Source organism: Thermobia domestica, chromosome 9 (assembly GCF_964235325.1).
Source record: "Thermobia domestica chromosome 9, izTheDome1.hap1.1, whole genome shotgun sequence".
NCBI lineage: Eukaryota > Metazoa > Arthropoda > Insecta > Zygentoma > Lepismatidae > Thermobia > Thermobia domestica.
The window spans coordinates 27014791-27028112 of NC_137462.1; the positions used below are offsets into that span (position 1 = coordinate 27014791).

The 13322-nt window shown below is 37.0% G+C and overlaps 1 protein-coding gene across 1 annotated transcript in view; it reads right to left on the bottom strand.

Annotated features, from left to right (window-relative positions):
* Nucleotides 1-9030, bottom strand: part of LOC145694497 (thioredoxin domain-containing protein 17-like) — a 29461-nt gene extending 20431 nt beyond the window's left edge. Inside the window, exons 1-2 of the mRNA XM_081770801.1 lie at nt 8862-9030; nt 1834-1915 (exon numbers count right to left, since the gene is read on the bottom strand). Coding sequence (XP_081626927.1) covers nt 1834-1915; nt 8862-9006 — 227 coding nt within the window. The 5' untranslated portion in view covers nt 9007-9030. The remainder of the gene's footprint in view (nt 1-1833; nt 1916-8861) is intronic.
* Nucleotides 9031-13322: the final 4292 nt, after the last annotated feature.

The following is a 13322-nucleotide window of genomic DNA, read 5'->3' on the forward strand; positions in this document are numbered from 1 at the left end:
TTAATTATTATCATTAACACAAAATTTACAAGGTGGAGTAAAGGACTAATACATATGCTGCAACAATATTTAATTTCCCTGTAACTTTTTACCAATTGCGCCTAAATCAAAATTAACGTCACTATTGTTCTTCTGATTAAATTTGCGCCTTACATCATGTATCACATGACCTATTCCTACTTTAAAAACTTAACCTTAATTCAAAATGGCGGATTTCAAGACGGCCGCCGTAAGGTATATCCTTACTATATGACTTCTCCCTAGTCCTAATATGTACCCATATATTTGTTATTCACCTTTTGTCGTTACAAGAGGTCTTACAGGGTTTTTACCTCCAACTGTATAAAGACTATTCTATACTTCCATGTGATGTTCTGGTAGCTGTATCTCCTAAACCCCTGGAGCTTCGCACCTACAACTTCACTGAAATACTGACCACATGTAGTACTACTTTCTCATATATGTCTCAGTCAGCAACTCGATTCACCCAAACGTAAGGTTTACTTGTCAGAACATACTAATTTGTCGGGGCAAGTCAACAGAATATTATTAATCTTCCAGTTAAAAGAACCACATGTGAGCGATATGTTAGATGGAATTTAAGAACAGCAATCGATGTAATGTGGTCTCAACAAACAAAAGAGAGAGTAATGGCTTTAGTAACATATGAACGCAAGTCAGACATTGAAGTCACCAGCTATGACGCATTTGTTGAAAGCCGAAGGTAGTAAATTATGTACAGTATGGGCAAAAGATAAATCCTTAGAGCGGCAATTTGTATAACTAGGGGGGCTATACAGTGAAATTACACAGCAACCTTGTACAAAACAATGGGCGATCTGTCCTTGTGAGACAAAAACAATGATTCATATTGGCGGACCTCTTTAATTAAAAGAGCTAATTCTGTTTTCGGATGGGGAATTATGAATATGCAAAAACTTAAAGTTACTGTATGTCACCTCTTAGAGGCACAGAATGTCACAACTTCGTAGCAAAAATCGTATAATCGATATCCTACCGTGTAAAGTAGCAAATTCTATAGCATTTCCCATGTCATGGCATATCCTATAGCATTTCTTGTCGATAGAACCTGCTCTATTTCGTAGCATTTTCCTCAGCATTTCTGGTCCGATTGCAGTGCCGTGGTGTATTAAAAGGAAGCAAAAGATTCTGTGCCAAATGTCCATGCTCTTTGTTTTGTGTGGGAAATTGAATTGTTAGTAAAGAAAACGAGTTGGACTAGGGATGCTATTATTATGCTGATTGAAAAATATGAGGAGCATCCTTGTTTGTATATACAAAGTTAAAAGTTCTTTGTATCGTAGTAAGCATATGCGACAAAGGGCTTTAGAAGAGACAGCGATTGAAATCTGTTCTTAGTTTTAGACCCATAATTGCGCTCTTCTCCAGTGATTTGTTTGCTTCGTCACAACAACATGCTTATCAAAATGCTACCGTGTAAAAGCACCATATACTTTTGATGCCATAGAATATTATACGAGATTTTTGGTAACACATCTGCTACGAGAAATACTACGATAAAAGCTTCCGTCTAAAATTAGCCTAAGTTTAATGTAAGAATGCGTCACAAGCTTTGAGTACGCACTGTAGCCTCAAAAGAGAAACCAACATAAATTGTAATGAACAAAGGCTCATGTATATATATATATATATATATATATATATATATATATATATATATATATATATATATATATATATATATATATATATATATATTCTGAATCTGGTCACCCTACTGTACATTAATCTTTCCATTATTTTGATAATTATAACTATATATACTTTCTCCGTAAGTAATTGATAACTTACGTAGTTTGGTTTCCCACTTGCACAAACACGAGATTAGAGTCTTTTGGAGCAAAGCTAACAGCATCACTTATCAAAGCTTCAGCTGGAAGAGAAAAAGAAAATTATATATATATATATATATATATATATATATATATATATATATATATATATTGTAAAATTCTCTTAGTTTATGTAAGGTAGGGCAATTATCGTACACGGGAATTTGGACTTTCCCATCACCTTTTATTATATAAGATCTTAAATACAGAAATATATTACAATAAGTAGTTCCTCGAATAATTTTAGGTAAGATAGTGGAAGGAACCCAATGACCAGGGGTTCGTAGGGCTTTTGTAGGTGAGGTTTCTCTCTTTGACCGGGCGTCGTGAGAGGGGATAAGTTTTGTGTGATTAGGTGTCTCTCTCGGTAACCGGGCGTCGTGAGAGAGAAAAGGAAACCCAATGGCTGGGCGCCTTAGGGTTTAGGTGGTTTGATTAACCTGGATAGATTGATGCTTGTTGAGGAGTGCTCCTGTCTTTTATCCTAAAATGTCGGCTACCTTGGGTGATCTCCGTCCTCCCGACTGCTGGCGATTGTGGGCGACTCCTCTTCGGTACCGTCGTCTACGTTGTATTTGTTTACTGTCAACACGTGTAGTACACACATGGTTATCGCATGATATGAAGACATGAGGAACCTTACAATATAGATAGACAGATAGATAGATAGGGTGTTAATGAATTATACCTACAAATAAGCAAAAAAGTTCATATGGACCTATTGCGAAAAGTGCATAATTTCAGAGCTAGGGCTGTCCAAAATCGCGAAAAAGCTAAATTTCAACAGGCACTGTTTCGAATTTCAGAAATTGTGGATGGTGGTCCATATCAGCGTAAAGGAAGTCACGCATACACAATCCAAATGCATATTACATCAATTTTCAATGGGTGTGCAGGGTATTCTGTACAGGGTATAATTCTAAAATATGCTCTCAATAGAGTTTTCAGATATACCCTGATTTCAAGGAGGGTCCAAAGTAGGCAGGAGGTAACGATTGCAACAATCGACATCCAGTGCTTTGGAGGGAAGTCGGAAGTGGCAGCTCCGTTATTTTTTCTGTTCGGAATAACGTGTGATGCGATGTATTTCGTCACGGTATATTTCACGTTTTCTTCACTTATAAGCGTGAAAGAAAACATCACAGCATGCTTTTTCCCGATTACGAGAGACTGTGCTGCTGACGATTCTCAACACTTACGACATCGCGCCAAAGGATTCCGTCCTCACTGGTGTCAAGGCTTATCGTTTGCCTACTTTGGACCAATCATAAAGTCAGCGCATATCCCAAAATTCCGTTGATGGCATGCCTGGGAATTTCACCTTGCAGGGAATACTCTGCACACCGATTGCACATTAATGAAATATGCATTTTTGGATTGTGTATGCGTGATTTCCTTTACGCTAAGGACCACTACTCCACGATTTCTCGAATTCGAAATAGGGTCTCCTGAAATTTGGCTTTTTCGCGATTTTAGACTGCCCTAGTTCTGAAACTATGCACTTTTCCCTACAGATCCATAGGAACTTTTTGACTTATTTTGATGTGAGGAATCACCTCTTACAGCTTGTCGGTATAGTTCATTAACACCTTGTATAAACACAGGGTGTTTCAAAACAACATCGACAACGTTTGGGATTTGATTTCCAACACCTAGATAAGACAAAAAGTATAGACCAACCTGGGTGCACAAATGCTTCCTTTCGGAGTTATTGGTTGCCGAAAATATGAAAAAGTGAATTTTAAAGGTCCATAGCTCCAAAACTGGTATCTACCGTAGTCGGGTCAATACTTCACTTAGGAACTAATATATGTCCTATCTAAAAATCCATGTTTCCGAATCCTAAGATATTCATACAACAATTTTTATATACAGAGTTCGGCTACGTGCATGTAACTTGAAGTACTCCCAACTATCTCTATAAAAATTGTTGTGGAAGTACCACAGGATCCTGAAACATAAATATTTGAATAGGGCATATACTACTTCCTAAGGGAAGGATGACCCGACTACGTAGGTCAAATAATATTGAAGCTATGGACTTTTAAAGTTTATTTTTTTAATGTTTTCAGCAGCCTATATCTCCGTAAGGAAACATTTGTACACGCAGGTTGGTCTATACTTTTTGTGTTATCTTGGTGTCGGGAATCACCTCCCAAATGTTGTCGGTGTTTTTTTTTTTTTTTTTTTGTTTGTTTGTTTTTTGTGTGTGTGTGTGTGTATTAAGTATTGCAGTCTCTTCATGTAATATTGATGACATGTGACAATAATGAAATTACATTGACACAGAGTTCTACTTTATAAGTGATGTAATGGATGGTGTACGGAAGTAGCCTACACAGCGTATACTCCATTAGCAAGAGGCAGCCGGTTGGTGGATTGCCAACAAAATTTTACTTATACCTCCCTTGATTCGACGACGTTTTTAGGTCTGATCTCATCACAGTTCCACTTTGAATCCGCGACTACCTCGTCAAACGGTTAAATATTATGTTTGGTCTCTTCATCAAAATTCGTTTCAGCATCAAGGTAATGCCTTTGGGAGCGAAACATCCTATTCTAGAGCTATACTTCGACAGGTATGCGCTAATGGATTCACCGGAAGATGTAGGGGTTGAGGGAGTGAAGTTATATTATAGATCCGTGATAACATCATGTGTACCTAACAATGCCACGGTCGCCTGATCTGGAAGCATTGAAAGAATTGCAGATATGCCTCTATCACGGACGGTCTGAGTACAATCTTCGTCTGTGGCGTCAATTTCTTCTTTATATTTACGATTTATCTGTATTTATAGACGCATATAGGTTTGTATGCTGACAATCTTTTACTTACTGAAAGTGATTTTTAAGTAAAGAGCAGAACAGAAAATTAATAAAGCGTATCTTAATAAACGATTGATTATGCATGTACCCGGGGTCGGATTTAGGCGGGGTGCACGTGCACCGATGCACCCCCTTCGTTGTAAGTATACACTATCTAAAATGAGAAGCTAGCAGTGAAACTAGCAACACTTTCCGAAACTTTCTGTAGTCATGTTTCCATTTGGGGCTTAAAAGTAAGCAGAGCTTTGACAAGGCAATAATTTAAGTCGATTATCTGAAGGTTGATGCAAAAGGATTCACCAAGCAAAACAATATTCTTTATTCACCACAGATGCCTAAAGTCGTTAAGAAAAAGCAAATTTAATTCAAATGTAGTAGTAGTTATTTTTGCACCCCGTCAGAAAATCCTGGATCCGACCTTGCATGTACACTCATGTCCAAAATGATTGTCGCATATCTATAAATATCTTTTTGTAAGACTATAATTTGATAATGATTTTGCAGGGTACTTTTAATACTGTTACTATGTGTATGATCGGGAAATGTATATTTGTGGTAAATTTCATAGGAAAAGATTTATAAATACGAAAATTAGAATGAGTAAAACAAAATGTTGCTAAACAGACAAGAAAGTTTTATTTTCGTTTTGTTGTTCTTATTTGCTGCTCTTTTGACATGAAATTTGCCACATACATGTCTTTGCCTATTATACACATACTAACATTAAAAGAAATACCGGGACAATTCGTTATCAAATTATATTCCTACAACAACATGTTTATAGACATGCGACAATAATTTTGGACATGAGTGTACATACTGTAAAGATATTGCCTTCATCTTTTCCATCAATATTCTACAACAGGAATTTACTCAATGTAAAATATTCTTCAAAAATAAATATTTAGATAAAAGTATAAATAGCAAGTTAGAGTGATGTAATCATATTTACGTTGCAGTTACTCTTACATACATTTCATATATCTTCGATGTTCTAAAAATAAACGTTAATGCCCGATAAATAATTTAGTTACTTTTGAAATAATTGTCCACTAGGATAGTAATCTTTTTGTAGGGCTAAAAGCCCCTTGTAATGGGTTAATTCACATTATATCATTTTATAGGAATAATCGATGATTTTAAAAATATAATTTATTGCTGCTTAGATGAGTGAAGATGTATCACCATCTAGAATACGGGCGTTTTACTTGTATTTTAGGTGACACTACCGTTCGAGGACATTGCACTTCAGTCTTGGAATGCGTTCCAACCAGAAGGAATATTATTTCTATCCAAGAATTCTCATTAAATCCTAGATTTTTTCAGTGTATCAGCCCTCCCTAAACCTCGATGCATATACAAATACTATAGTATACAAAAAATGCCGAAAGTACAAAGGAGATATGTAAAAACCATTGCTATTTATTTTATGAGATATAAGGGGAGCACAGTTACGTATGATTTTCCCGAAATCATGTATTCTTAGCCATATCAAGTTGCAAAACTATTGTGCAGTAGCACCATTTCTTGGTAAAGCAACCATTCTTTTTCGAAAGTTTGCAAATTTTGACTCATGTTTCATAGTAGCACCGATCAGGCCCGTATCCAGGGTGTCTAGGAGGCCGTCCCCCCTAAATTTTCATGCCCCCCTAAAATTTTCATGGCAAGCTTGCAAATGAACTATAATATGTTTGGGTCGGCAACCCCTAACTCCAGCCGGCCTCCCCCCTACATTTTTGGGCTGGCTACCGGCCTAGCACCGATTAAATCTACAACTCGTTAATACCCACTTTTCTATCCTCTAGCAATGTAAACAAAAGTACTAACACCAACGCTGTCTTGAAAAAATATATCTTCTATGATACTTTTCATTGGTAGTTGTCAGTTTCAATTTGACTCACTAGTTCCTAGACGTGTCTGGCCAGACGTACTAATTTCAGTCGGAATCGACGGGTTTTGGCACTTATTTTGTATCCTTCCTCGTCTCGGCCTTTTCTAAATCAATGCCTTTCGCGCCATTCCCTTATTACAACTTTGTCATTAAATTCTGTTCGTTATATTTTATCTATGATGTAATTGAGAAATTACCAAGAAATATCTGTTGACATTTCACGTAAGAGACATACATTCTCCTATTTATCACTCAGTTTCTTACACTTCTTCATCTTGTATTTTCTTAAAGGGATTAAAATGAATTTAAGGGATGATGTCCCGATTTGGAAATTAAGTTTTACGTCCCATGGTTATGTCGGCCAAAGGAGACGGTGATGATGAGAGATGATGAAATGGTGGAATGAAGAAAGTGGGAAGAAACGGGAGAACCCCGAGAAAACCCACGTGCACGATGATTGTCCACCAGAAAGTCCACACGGCGCGAGCTGGAATCGAACCAGGGACCCCAAGCACCGGAGGTGAATGCTCTACCACTGAGCCACAGGGCCCCCTCGTCCCGATTTGGATCAAAATCTATGTTTTTAAGGGAGAATTTTCTTGAAGTAATTATATAACTTCTTTACAACCTGTGAGTTTTAAGAAATAACACATTTAAGATAGGAAGGCTTCACAATCTGTATCTTCTAAGGAATGATAATTTTAAACATACGATGTAAATATAATTTCCGTTTGCTTCAGTTCTTTCTTGCTTCTTTCATTCATGAAGATGGTGAATTTAGCGCTTTTAAATCGATGATAGAGAACAAACTATATAAAGATAATTGCGAAATAGAAAAATAGTAACCTAATTATTTATTGGTCATGTGAAGTAGAGAATGAACCACAGACTAAGGTATCACGTCAAAAAATAAGATTAGACACAATCTAGAGGCTGAAAAACGAGAGTTTATATTTTGAAAAAGCCATAAAGGTAAACTTGCAGAAACTTCAAGAAATGCTATTGAACGTGTGTATTTTCTTAACTTACAACCGATGATAAACCAATACATATGTGCTGTTCAAGATCTCACGGTTCATAATAACAAACTAAAACTGCAGAGGAACACGACAAATATAAACATCTTCTAACAGAGGCCGTAATGAATAAAATCAAGTCCTTTCAAGTTCAAGCCGTTGCCGACATTTTACATATTCTTGATTCGCTTAAGAACGCATTGGGAAAAGGCATAATGTGAACTGAGCTTAAGAAAACAACACTTTCGAGAAACAACTGAGCCGAGGATATTAGTGGTATACAATAATGGACAATGTTTAGCAGAAGGGGTCCAGCTATTTTTTGAAAAAAGAATACAATTTCGGTAGTTTCTGTTCACATTAGACTAGTTTAGGTTAGTTCAGATTAGGTTAGGTTAGTTTATGTTAGATTATATTAGTGTAGGGGTCCAGCATAATTTTCGAAAAAATTATAGAATTTCGCTTATCTCTATTAATATTAGGATCAATGTTCCGTTGAGGGGGTCCAGTGTTTTTGACACCACTTCTTTCTATTGATTTTCGTTTGATTATATAATATAACGTTATATTAGGTTCTATTAGGTTAGCTTAAGGGGTCCAGTGTAGTTTTGGACCCCCTTAACGGAACATGGAATAATATTAGGTTAGTTCAGGTTGGTTTAAGTTAGTTTAGTTTAGGATAAATTTCTTCAGGTTATGTTAGGTCCAAGTACTTATATCGTTTAATCGTTCATTTCTCCCGTAAATTTTGTATTTTTTAACGTACGTCTGGACCCTTCTGCTAAACATTTACCACAATAATCAACAATGAATGTAAGTTAAGAAAATTTTGCAAATTTCGCTGTTGAATTTCGCGTTAGCAATAACGCACAATAAACGACACGAAAGCATTTGACAAATCAAACACGGAAACACCAAGGGAGCTATGAAAAATAAAGTATTTATTGGTGTTCTATAGTTTCGTTTTTTTTTTTTTTTTTTTTTCAGCACCCACCTCGTACCATCCATCTGCTTTGCTCGCATAATTGATTCATTCTACAGTATTTCCCAGGAAGTTTATCAAATAACTTTCTCGCTCAAGATAGTAAAAATGGAAAGTTGTAAGAGAACTATGAAACTCGTCAGAGGAGCATACAAAGAAGCCCTTCAAAATAGTTTTAATGTTTCAGGAGATTCAAATAGTTTACTCCTAACCTAGATCTGAGCGGAAATTATTCCTTAGATCTGATGCTGTATAATTACTAAGAGTTATACCTTTTTCACACTCAGGATGCCATGACTTTCCTGTGGGACCTTTCGATGCTATAAATAATAGAAAAATCGGATCTCCCGACTTTTCCAAATCTCGAACCACATTAAGGAAGGCATCATATCCTATTGCTGTGTACCTTTTAACCATTATGAATATAAATTCCAATTTCTTCTTTCTCTTCTCTTATCCACGTTTATCTTCAGGTGCATTTGCCAGGAACAATTAATCATATTATTTTTGAATGTGAATTGTTTCAACATCTACGTTTACAGTTATTAACACAATTACATAAATGGACCTTGGATATGCACCATTTTCTTATCAACCAACAACTGGCCATCAATTAAAGGTTTCATACATTTCCTCATAACTTCTGGCATAAATATTAAAAAAAAAAAATCTATTGAACAAACGTTTTCATCTGGGCATATGGAATACAGCGAAGTAATATGGGTAATCAAGAATATCAAAAACTGTTTTTTATTCATCTTTTTATTAAATTGGATACAGATAATTTTGATAAAGATTGTACACATAGTGAAGATCGACTACCAAAAACATTACGAAAGGATGGGAACCATATTACTTTCTTGGAACTTTATACAATCTGTTACTAACTATTTTCACTATTTGGAAAAAAATAATTATAATTCCCTTTTTGCATTTCTAGCACATACTGTTGGATACCTGGTGCGCCTCTTAAACACTATTAATAGTGCAGAAGACAAAATTTATCTTCAGGTGCAGTCTAATTACGTTTTTGTTTTTGGTCTATTCTATAGATATGAATATTTTTTTATTATAAGTCGCGTCTTAAGTAAGCAAGGTCGACTATATCGCTAAATACATAATTTTAACATTGTTTTACAAAATGCCCCGTACAATATGGACCAATGGCCGGTTATAAGTAGTCTTGCTTTTCACTATTCATTATGTATTTAAGGGGAATAGGCACCAAACACAGTTAAAGTGTGCTAAATATTTTTATAATTGTATCAAACCTAAATTGATCTAAAGTAAAAATTGTTTAAATTTAAATTAGTAATAAAAAATGAGAGCGATGCTCCCTTATACTTACAAGGGAACCTTCCGAAAATGATAGTTGCAGTGAAAGATGTGACCTATGCCAATTGAAAGAGCTGTAACAGAGATGACCATTCCCAAAAAATTAGCTGCCCATAGCAATAGGTTCAAGAAATATAAGAGGTGGAAGTTCGGGAAACAGCAAGGTTGGACAAGGGGGGGAAAATTCAAATTCCGCAAAAAAAAAGGGGGGCACGGCAAAATACAATGCTGACAAGTGATGCATAGAAAGAGACTTGCCACAATAGGGAACAAATGAAAGCCACCAGTGGGGTTAACAGTGTTGCCAACTGCAATGAAAATTACATGTTTTGCAAAGAGCGCTATATGAAGTGAGTGCAATATTCAGTGTCAACTTGTCATGTAGAACATAAGATATGACGTGTATAATCAGTGGTACAATCTAACAAAAGAAAATAGAAAAAACATAAGTACGAAAAATACGGAAAAGACGGAGTTGGCCATAATGTGTCACATTTGATCACGAGCTGTGCATATTAGAATGAACAAAACAAGAAAGCACCAACTATGCAGGAAACCGACGTACCTAGAGTCGAAAAGAAAAACGAGTTCCAAAATTGGTAACACTGGCCATGAGAATCCAGACAAGTCTAATATAGTTAGGCCACTCGCTTCACAAAAAGAAAATTCCGGCAACAGGCATCACTCGGAATGCATCAATGCTGGAGTGATTGAGGCAATGTCAAGTCGGGAACATGAAATGGTTGGGTTGAGCCAACAACCGATAATAGAAGTAGTGAACATTATGTCATGGTTGGGTCGTATGTGGGAATATACAGGGTGTCCCACCAAACTTTGTGACCTGAAAGATTTGCAAAACGAACAAAAATGTGACGGATCCAGTTGTGCTGGAATATGCCTATGTCAGGGGTTGATAAAAGTCTGTGAGAAGCAAGTGCCCCGAGGATCCCCATCATGAGGCCCCAGGAGCCAATTTCAAACTTTCAAATGGCAACAGAGACCGAGTGGTACCTCTTTCGATAGATCATGGAATGTGCAACAACACCTATAGGAAACATTTGCTATATGAAGCATGGTTTTCAAAATGGCCGCCACATATATATGTTATGTCTTAACATGTCATCGAACATTGTGATCTCAAATTGCTGCGAAGCGAAAAGAGATGTTGCAAATCCAATTGAACAGGAATGTACTCATGTCGAGGGCATAAAAAACGTTGTAAGATGCAAGTCCCCCAGGGCCCCCATCATAAGGCTCGAGGGGTCAACAGCAACATTTCAAATGGGAACAGGGGGTGGATGATATTTCTTTGGATAGATGCAACACCGCCTATAAGAAACATTTGCTATATGAAGCACGGGTTTCAAAATGGCCGCCAAAAATGCACGTTGTTCTTGTCACCGAGCAGGTATTTTTGGCGGTCATTTTGAAATCCCATATAGTAAATATTTCTGATATGCCTTGTTTCATATTCCAAGATTTATCGAAAGAAATATAACTCGACCGATGGTGCCATTTGAAATTTTGAAGTTGGCCCCTGGGACCTTATGATGGGGGACTTGGGGTCACTTGAGTCTCACAGAAGTTTGTCACCCGCTGACATGGGTACATTCCTGCACACCTGGATGTGTCACATTTTTTTTCGCTTTGAAACTTTCAGTCGTAGAGTTAGGTGGGACACTCTTGATATATCATATAGGCGGTGATAGTACTGCAGACAGCAACACAAGATGTTTCCTACGTCACTCTACTTGTGTTGAAAGGAGGATGATGAACAAGTAAGAACGATAAGATCAGTGGGATGGAGAAGATGTAGAAAAAACAGACAAATGTTTCCTTTCCACAGGAAAGGAAAAGAGTGAGCTGGAAACACTCGTAAGTCACTTGCTTTCTTGCAATTGACTGGTCAAGGTGGCTCATAACCTGCTACTAAAGGTAAGCATTAATCTCTGTACGAATGATCATGCTAGATTAGTAGTAAAGGGTAGTACAACAAAAAACATTTGTGGTGATGAAATACAAGAAAACTGAACTTTGTGCAACATATGCACATAATCAATACAAGGAGTTCAGTAATTTCAGTGTCAGCGTTTGGGGTTGAAACGAGGAAAGAAAAAAAGGAAAAAAAAATAGGTGAATGCATATTATGTAAAGCGGAGTTTTTTCCAAGTTATGGTTGAGGAAAAGTGCAGAAAACTCAACTTTGAAGGATAAAAGCGCATAGATGTATGTGCAAGTAGCAGAAGGCAAAGGAACATTTCCCCAGAAGACCAAAGACTTTTTGTCAACTCTTCCGAATATTAAGGCCTTCCCAAATACAACCGCAAACATGCAGAAGAGTGATTTAAGCGTGTTTTATTCCAATGTGTTTTGGCCAAGTTTGGCAGAAAGAAACCTAACTGGTGTTGTGCTATTGTTGACACTTGGACAGCGAACAAAGACACCAACTTGCTCTACGAGCATGTACCATCCGGAGCGAATGTCAAAGTTGAGCTGATCCCTCCTGGTTGTACGGGTCTGATACAACCACTTGATGTTTATTTTTTTAGACCATACAAGAACTTTGTGCGCTACGTTACAGAGCTTGTGTTATCAGACACTTTAACATTTGGTCCAGCGAGAATTTTCTGAAACTTCAAGCCTTAACCCATTACCAGTTTACGGCATGTTTATTCAAGCCTTTGATTATGTTTGCTTTCTACAGGTGTAGATATGTGATAGAAAGACGACCAAAGGTTCCGACACCTCTAGAATACTGTTTCGAGACATTCATAGGCGATCATTGTACCATGTGTGACGGATTGGCAGTATTCCGCTGTGCTCACTGCAAATGTATCTTCTGTTTGGAACCATTGTCTCATCGAACAATTACATTTGCAATGTTGACGAGCATGCACAAATGATGCAAAGACTAATGCCTGTTATCGGAATTTTGTTTTTGTGAAGCGAGTGGCCTAACTATATTAGAATTGTCTGGATTTTCATGGCCAGTGTTGCCAATTTTGGAACTCGTTTTTCTTTTCGACTCTAGGTGCGTCGGTTTCCTGCATAGTTGGTGCTTTCTTGTTTTGTTCATTCTAATATGCACAGCTCGTGATCAAATGTGACGCATTATGGCCAACTCCGTCTTTTCCGTATTTTTCGTACTTATGTTTTTTCTATTTTCTTTTGTTAGATTGTACCACTGATTATATACGTCATATCTTATGTTCTACATGACAAGTTGACACTGAATATTGCGTTCACTTCATATAGCGCTCTTTGCAAAACATGTAATTTTCATTGCAGTTGGCAACACTGTTAACCCCACTGGTGGCCTTCATTTGTTTCCTACTGTGGCAAGTCTCTTTCTATGCCTCACTTGTCAGCATTGTATTTTGCCGTGGCCAACTTTTTTG